At 32.7% G+C, this 9,450-nt stretch overlaps 1 protein-coding gene across 1 annotated transcript in view; it reads left to right on the top strand.

Moving 5' to 3' along the window:
• The first annotated feature begins 6,772 nt into the window (after positions 1 to 6,772).
• LOC137658900 (probable glutamate receptor) overlaps positions 6,773 to 9,450 on the top strand; it is a 20,678-nt gene continuing 18,000 nt past the window's right edge. Inside the window, exons 1-2 of the mRNA XM_068394021.1 lie at positions 6,773 to 7,064; positions 9,203 to 9,249. Of these exons, the coding sequence (XP_068250122.1) occupies positions 6,773 to 7,064; positions 9,203 to 9,249 (339 nt within the window). The remainder of the gene's footprint in view (positions 7,065 to 9,202; positions 9,250 to 9,450) is intronic.

Below are 9,450 nucleotides of genomic sequence, written 5' to 3'. Positions count from 1 at the left end.
TCAGTCTCTAGGGCATTGTTTTGCTTGATAGGGCAATGTCACTGTCTCTTGCCTCTGCCATTCAAGAGCAGCCTTTAAACCTATGAAACTCTCGTATGCAAAAGATCTTACAATCATCTGAATTATTGCTTCTGCATCCAGTGTATCAACAAACACGCAACCCCCCCCCCCCCCCAACAACAACAACTGCACTTGATTTTTACCCATGGCAAAGGCAAAGAATGTATAAAGGGATGCATTTTCGACTGCACAAAATTTCAATTCGCAACCATTCACAAATCCATGTGAAATATTCTTTGCTATCTGATCCGACTATGCTTATTGTACGGGAGGTACTGGTAGTAGCTAGTCATCGACTTATGATCAGCTATAATCTGTGAATGATTCCAGATATGGTTTGGTTGAATGGACAGTTTTATTCAGTAGTATAGCCACTGCTGCCAGTTTGAGCTGCAAAACATATGCGCTTTCAGTTACAAATAATAGTCGCTTATTATTTAAGAACTTGTGAACTCTTGGGTTCTTAAACTCAGTCCACTTGAAGTCATCCCTTGTGCTTGTTTATAGAGACACATTATTTAAGAACTTATGAACTATAGGGTTCTTAAACTCAGTCCACTTGAAGGCATCCCCAGTGCTTGTTTATAGAACTATCAACAGATTTTTGGCTTGATGGATGACATCTGATGTTATGGGGTTTGATCTTGAAATCACCAAAGTCATTTAGGACAGTCTTATGAATCATTATCGTTACCTTCCCATCTATTTTGATTTGATAAGGATTGCCATGCAATATTTGGTTTATAAATATAATAGCCTTTACTGCAAAGGAGAGGGAAAGTTAAAAGGATTTTTGTTAACTCACACACTCTTTAGACCATCCGGTGAGAGTCCGTTTGCTCTTTTTTAGAGAGATTTAGTTCAATAATTTAGAGTTCTTATGATCTTGTCTAATTCATTCTTGAACTCGTTTACCGTGTTACTCCTTACTACATCCGCTGGAAGTCTATTCGTAGTATTTCCTATTTTGTATGTAAAAGAAAAATGCCTTTATTTCAACAAACAAAAGCAACATGGTATTGTGCTCATTTAGGCTTTGGATGAACTAGAGTGGTCTGCATTGTGGTGGGCCCAGTATAGATTTAATCTTATACACAGATAAGTAGCAGATTTTGTGGTAAGCTCCCATTGAGAAATGCAGAATTATAGTACTCGCCTGAACCTGTGAGATTTGTGTCATTCCATGAATAACAGTTTATTCCACTTTCTCTTTTTTCTAAAATTTTGCACACTGAATGTAAAATAACTTCACTATGTGCTTTATCCTGAGTAGAGTGGAGCTATATAATATCATTCATTATAAAAAAAAAAAATTTAATGAGGCGCATTTGCACTCATTCGCAGAGGTGCCCTTTTAGCTCAGAAAAGAATCTTACTAGCTAATTGGTTAGAAGGATTGTGTTCAACCTATCAGCGATTGTGAAACTTTTCCGAGCTAAAAGGGCACCCCTGCGAGTTAGTCCAAATGTGCCTCATTAACACAAATTGAGTAAAATAAACCCTTTCATACTAACATACTCTTTGCCCCCCCTCCCCCCCCCCAACTCCCACTCCCCCAAAATTCCATATTGCTGCGTTTGAAAATAACTTGTTAATTAGGAGCAATATATTACTCATACTTCAAATGACTTTGCTTACAGGGACATACCATATATGATCTGCTGCTAAGGGGCTTTGATACTCTTTGGGCTGAGTAGTAGTAGTAGTGGTAGTAGTAGTAGTAGTAGTAGTAGTAGTAGTAGTGGCTAAGCTACAACCGTAGTAGGAAAAGCAGAATGCTATAAGGCCAAGGGCTCCAGCATGGAAAAATAGCCCAGAGAGGAAAGGAAACAAGTTAATAGATAAACTACAAGAGAAATAATGAACGATTAAAATAACACATTCTAAAAACAGTAACAACATTAAAGTATAAGTGGATACTGGCAGTCCTTTTAAGATTATAGTTAAGCATGTTGTCAAGGTATCCCTCATTAATTGCTTCCAATGTCTAATGTCTAATTCTTATAGAAAAACCGTTATTATCATTATTATTATTATTATTATTATTATTATTATTATTAAATGCTAAGCTACAACCCTAGTTGGAAAAGCAGGATGCTATAAGCACAGGGGTCCAAACAGTGAAAATAGCCAAGTGAGAAAAGGAAACAAGGAAAAATAAAAAATCTTAAGAACAGTAACAACATTGAAATAAATATTTCCTATATAAACTATACAAACTTTAATAAAACAAGAGGAAGAGAAACTAGATGGAACAGTGTGCCCCAGGGTATCCTCAAGCAAGAGAACTCTAACCAAAGACAGTGGAAGACCATGGTACAGTGGCTATGGCACTACCCAAGACTAGAGAACAATGGTTTAATTTTGAAGTGTCCTTCTCCGTTTCCGCATTGCAAATATAGCATTTATAAACAGTCTTTTTGTCCTAATACTAAGTGAGACTGTACATTAAAGTAGGAAAATATGATTTATTTACGAATATGATGTGATAAGCTTCCTTGCCAACAGCCAAGGAAAGTTTCCTAAATAAAAACTGTTTGTGGTTTTATTTTGACATTATCCATTAAAATTTACGGATATGTAACACGAGGTTAACAAAAAAGAAAAAGAAAATAATAATAATAATAATAATAATAACAATAATAATAATAAGTCCAGATTTTTAATCAAGAAAACGATGACTTTTATAGAAAAACGTTCACTGTCAGAAAAAAAAATGACAAAAACATAATTTCTAAGGAAAAAAAGTTATCGAAAAGGTATAAAATAATTACAATACTAAAAAAGAAAGCTATGAGATAACAAGTCTTAATTATATTGATAATAAAAATGCGGCAGTAATATGAAGTAAAGAATAGAGAGAGAGAGAGAGAGAGAGAGAGAGAGAGAGAGAGAGAGAGAGAGAGAGAGAGAGAGAGAGAGAGAGAGAGAGAGAGAGAGAGAGAGAAAGTAAATCAATTTGAAATTGAAGGCTTCCGCTTGTTAGGAATACTTTCTGCACACTCTGCTGGCACTTTGCTTGAAAAATACGAAAACGGTATTGCTTGTGAACTTTTTTTCTCCTTGTCAACAATCCCCACCGATTATCTTCCCCGCCCCCACCCCCACCCCGAAATGGTGGGGGGGATCAGTTTCTTCAACACCTAGCTCCCCCCCTTACCCCTCCCCCCACAATATGTTCTCATTTCAGCTTTTATATGCCGTTGGAACATTGTGATTCTGCCACTACCACTGCTCATATCAGCTCGTTTGCTTGAGCAGTCAACACATAATCTCGGTTCGAGCTGGTTTGCATACTTAGAAATTTCGTCCGGTCGAGAGGAGGGCGGTTAACTGTCTACAATAATCGTCTGTGAGTTTATGCAGTATTTGTAATTGGTTTAATTTTTATATGTATATGTATATATATATATATATATATATATATATATATATATATATATATATATATATATTTATATATGTGTATATATATACATATATATATGCATGTATATATGTGTGTGTAATATGCATATACTGCATACATGCATGTATGTTCGTGTGTTTAGATATATATGTATAATATAAGAATAAAAAGGTATATATGCATATCTATATACATATATATATATATATATATACAGTATATATATTATATATATATATTACTCAGCATATATATATATATATATATATATATATATATATATATAGTATATATATATATATACATATATATATATATATATATATATATATATATATATATATATATATATGTGTGTGTGTGTGTGTGTCTGTGTGTATGTGTGAATATATGGGTGCATATACTGTATGTACATATGTAAACAGTAAATGTATAAAAATGTATATGTATACACATGTGTGAAAGTGTTTGCATATTAGTATATGTGTACAGTGCATATATTATATACCAGTGCATAAGTGCATTATAAATTATCAAAGGCTCAATTTCTCTCTAACTGTCACACTAATTGTTTAAGTCCTATGTGCATTACCTTTAGAATTAAATTCTCGCACGAATGAAGCAAACAGTGGATCCATCATAGTGTGTACAAATGCAGTTTCGTTATAACAAAACCTTATGACATATGCAGTCTTGGCTGTTTTTCACAATGCGATGGACAAATATTTTCAAAGACATCTTGAAAAGTAAGCTTGAAAATATATCTTTCGTTGAAATAAGGTAACTAGACAGAAAATATGACAGATTAGCAACAAGTACAATCAAAATAATAATAAGGATAAAAATTATATGAATATCAGTAGTAACGAATTAACAGAATTAAGAAAATGGCAGTCAAAATAATAATAATAATAATAATAATAATAATAATAATAATAATAATAATAATAATAATAAATCCGAATATAAAAAAATTCCACGAGATATTCAGTATGACGTTTCTACGGAATTGCCTTCCTTTTGTATTAGAAAGATTAATATAACACTATAAGACATAAAAAGAGCAACATGGATACGAGAGCAAACTAAAGTAGAGGACTACAACATGTAAGAAAGAGAAAAGGACATGGGCAGGATATATAATGAGATTGGTCCATAATAGATGGGCATTAAGAATGACACATTGGGTCCCTAGACACTGCAAACGAAACAGGGCGATAAAGAGAAGATGGTGGATTGACGAACTAAGAAAATTTGCGGGTATAAACTGACTTAGAAAGATCATAAACAGACGCGAATGGAAGGACATGTACGATGTCTTTTTCCTGCAGTGGACTACCACCGACTGAGTGGGAATACCTTAACATGGTGAAAGGGTTTGCGCATCGCCATGATCAACAAAGCTGTACTAATCAAAGCCACACATACTAGGCTGGCTTGCTGTGAGCGATCAGACGAAATTCTTCCACCATCACCAATCCGCACTGGACAGCGTGGTGATGAAAACTGGCCAAACCCCATACATCAATTGACATGTCTGAGGCCTTTGTTCTGTAGTGGACGAGAAACACTTGCATTTGCTATTTTTGTTTATATATATATATATATATATATATATATATATATATATATATATATATATATATATATATATATACATATAGTTTATATATATTTACTTATACTGTATATATAAATAAGCATTTATATATGTATGTATATGTATTTATACTCTTCTATTCGGACATGCATATATATATATATATATATATATATATATATATATATATATATATATGTGTGTGTGTGTGTGTGTGTGTGTGTGTGTGTATGTATGTATGTAGAGAGAGAGAGAGAGAGAGAGAGAGAGAGAGAGAGAGAGAGATTCACCAAACATTTGCATTTTAGTTGGATTTTTTTTTATCATACTAATAATAATCTTATTGCATTATGTAGGGGAATATCTGTAAAAAAATACAGTGTAAAGGGGAGTCTAAATGCTATTTGATGTCAGCAGTATTAATTTAGAGCTTTTGGTAAACAATCGTTTTCCTTTTAGATTAGTTAACCAAAAAAAAAAAAAAAAAAAAAAAATAACTGGGTGGCAATGCGATTTCACTTTCCTTGATGAATGTTTGAAACTTGAAAATTTCTGCGTAATGAATAGACAGTTTTTTTTAATGTAAACACGCTGAGCAGGTGTATTCAGTTTCGAGACCATGTGAATTCATTCCAATCTGACAGAATAAGGAAATTATCATTATCACGTTGGATGAAATTGCTTAAAAACAAGAGTTAAAAACAAAAAAATCTAAGCGACATCGCGCTTAGCTACTTCCAGTTTACAATCTCGATTATTACGTGCCTCTGAAGTCTAGACATGTCTAAAATGTTACTTTACACACTAAGCACTACTAAATCCAACATTTGTATGGAACACGTACACACTAATTCGATCCTCTGCACACACAGATCAGTCATTACTTTTACTGTAAAAATATGGAGCCCAAGGTTCTTAATTTGACTAAGCAAGGATAAGTTAAATCAAGCTCAATTCCTTTTACTATGGATTAAATATCCTTAACTTATTAATATTCGAAGAACAATATTTATTGTATACAGTACTTTTTTTTCATTATTCATGATATAACACTAATTTAGCATCTTATTCTACTGATCATTCATTGTATTAATGTTACTTTCTGATATTCTATAATTAAATCGTGATGTCTCCTTCAGAACAGCTGATGAAAGAACCTGCATTGAAAATGAAAAAGCTGACTCGCTTGATATAATTTGGGGATTTTATGCTTTGCCTGCTTTCTCCTGTGGAAAAAAAAAAAATCCTGTCATATAGATTTTGATGAATTTCTAATCTGGTGGCTTCTCTGACTATCAGAATTAGTTACTTATCTCGCAAAGAATGAAAAATAATATGCATAATCACAAGTTCCTCTTTGACTAACAGAATTAGTTACTTATTTCGCAAAGAATGAAAAAGAATATGCATAACTACAAGTTCCTAAGACATCGTAAACTAGAGATTTATTACTTTCAATTAATGGCACAGATATTTTTTTATAAATCACTAACACCTTGAACTGTGTCAAAGGCATTTCTATGCAAACACCATATTCAATAACCTTCCTGTTAATGCCACAGATAGCTTTCTAAATCACTAACACCTTGAACTGCGCCTAAGGCCTTTTCTATGCAAATACATTACTCATTAAATAGGAAATTCACTCAAATAAAAAAACTAAGAAGCTCATGTCTCACGCAGGAGCAAAACAAAAGCAAAAAATGACCAGACGAAGCAAGACGGCCCAGACCAGCATCAACGAGCGGTCGAAGATGATCTGGATGTGGTTAAATGGAATCCGTGTCCGGAACATCTCCGTGTCAATGGGCACCAGTCAAGGAACAGTCTACCGCTGGATCCGGAGATGGAGGGAGAAAGGAACTTTAGACTCGAAATCTCATTACAAATACTCACTGAGTTTCCAGCCTTATTCACCTAGTCCTTATCAGTCCCGCCCGGCGAATTCTCACAGCTACGACTTTTATTCCAGGCAATGTGATAGCCAAGCCCACAGTGGGTTTTATAACGCGCAAAAATATAATGGCAGTTACTTTCACATTACAAATAATCAAAATTTAGTTTACCCTTCTTTATGTAATGATGCTCACAGAGTCTATAATGGCTAGTATTGGGACAAACGATCATATATACGAATTAATCGTGCTGTAGTAAATGTATACTTAATTTTACGCCTGAAACCTGATAAATCATTATAAATCTATTTTTTTTTTGTGTGTGGTTACCATTCTTTAAGTAATGATGCTCACAGAGTCTATAATGGCTAGTATTGAGACAAACGATCATATATACGAATTAATAGTGCTGTAGTAAATGTATACTTAATATTACGCCTGAAACCTGATAAATCATTATAAACCTATTTTTTATTTATTTATTTTTTTTTTTTTTTTTTTTTTTTGGTTTGTGGAGGTTACCATTCTTTAAGTAATGATGCTCACAGAGTTCACAATGGCTAGTATTGAGACAAACGACCATATATACGAATTAATAGTGTTGCTGTAAATGTATACTTAATATTACGACTGAAACCTGATAAGTATTTTTTTTTTTTTTTTTTTTTTTTTTTTTTTTGGTGGGGAGGTTCAAAAAGAAATTGAATCTATGGCAAAATAACATAATAGTCTGATTGGTAAACCGTATATCTGTGTTTAGGTTAATATCTTAAAGCATTCGGATTTTGTGATAATAAACAGTTCTAAATTCACGCTAGTTGGTTTTGAACCTCGAAGCTGTGGCCAATTATCTATAAATTCTCTATTAGTCTGATACTTTGAGTCTTCTACATATTTCTATCTTATTAGTGTGGCAATGTAACATATGCTTTGATCTGTTCATTTTAAAAATTATATGCATTAAATATTACTAACTTCTCTCTTGTTTTTCAATATATTCTTTAAACTTTTTTTCTGTGATGTGAAAAGTCGGCAGTCAAGGAAATGATATTCAACTAGATCCATATTAACAGTGAGGATAATAATACAGAAGGAAACTTAGACATGCCGAGAAAATTTAATTTTCTATTACTAAAATCATAAAACAATAGATTGGAAAAAGAATTCTTTATTTCCTCCATGGATTACTTTACCTTTTTACTATCGATTAATTAGTAAACAATGTTGTTTATCTGTTTATCATAGCGTGGGACTACCTTGAAATAATATAGCTATAGAACTAACAATATTAACTGTAATAACAGAATTTTTTAAAATAAAAAAATGGTTTATGGCAACTTTGTCCGAGACGATATGTTTGATCAAGGCAAAAATTGCAGTACAGTATCGTGATCGATTTAATCGGTACTGCTGATCTTAGATAAATCAATACTGTGTTTTTGCACGTGACGATGCCAATTTTAGGAGCGATCTTGACACTTTTGTCTTTCGAAATTCCTAAATATGCTCGATTTCTAAAAAATGTTCATTAAATTAGCATCAAAATCAGTTTGCAGGGCATTAATAAAACAAACCAATAATAATAAATATATGTAAAAAAAAAAGAAAAAAGAAAAAACTTAACTCTTGAAGATAGTAAAGGCGGAAATTGATCCACAGAATACAATGGGTCAAACAGATACAATTTCATTCCCGATATCGGTAATACTTAAAAAGTGTCTTTCTCATAAGTGCAAGGGCAAAGTATATGAAAGTACAATAGTATGCTAATGTAAAAACCAATTGTTTTAATAAAGTAAAAATTCAGAGGGAAATATATAACCATTTGTAGGAGGAAGTAGAGAAGTAGATATACCTACAAGCGTACGATGATATATACGTTGTCTAAAAAGGAAAATATAAGAGGCAGGCAAAAAGAGTTAAATGAAATGGTATTCCCTCCTCTCAGTCATCCATTGAACACTTGAGAAATAATACCTATCTACAATTATTCTACGTAGAAGCAATACGAGTATAGCCCGGGACGGGGGACTTTATTTCCGTCTACCGCCCTTGACATCTCGGAGTACTATATCCTCTCCCCTTTCAAGAGGCTAGTCAGTCACATTCAATCCTAGTGGTTCCTGCAGATATCAGCCAGATGATATAGCAAGTTACTCTGTTTCTTATAAATAGTCGGAAAAAAATGCAAGACATACCTGAATATGCACTGATTGTAATATTGCAATCATATTCCAGCTAACAGAGAAAATTACTTCGCCCAAATGAAAACTCTTATTGGGTCAGTAGGATAGAAGGAAGAGCAGAAAGGACGTGTAGGCTATGCAAAACACAGACTACTAAATCTCACAACAATTATTGAAACTTGTTTTCTACAATATATATATATATATATATATATATATATATATATATATATATATATATATATATATATATATATATATATATATATAAAACAACAACAAAATTCAGTCGTTTCTAGT

The sequence above is a fragment of the Palaemon carinicauda genome, chromosome 19, assembly GCF_036898095.1.
Source record: "Palaemon carinicauda isolate YSFRI2023 chromosome 19, ASM3689809v2, whole genome shotgun sequence".
Taxonomy (NCBI): domain Eukaryota; kingdom Metazoa; phylum Arthropoda; class Malacostraca; order Decapoda; family Palaemonidae; genus Palaemon; species Palaemon carinicauda.
Note: the sequence above shows the minus strand (reverse complement) of the source record. Positions and strands in the feature narration are given on the sequence as shown.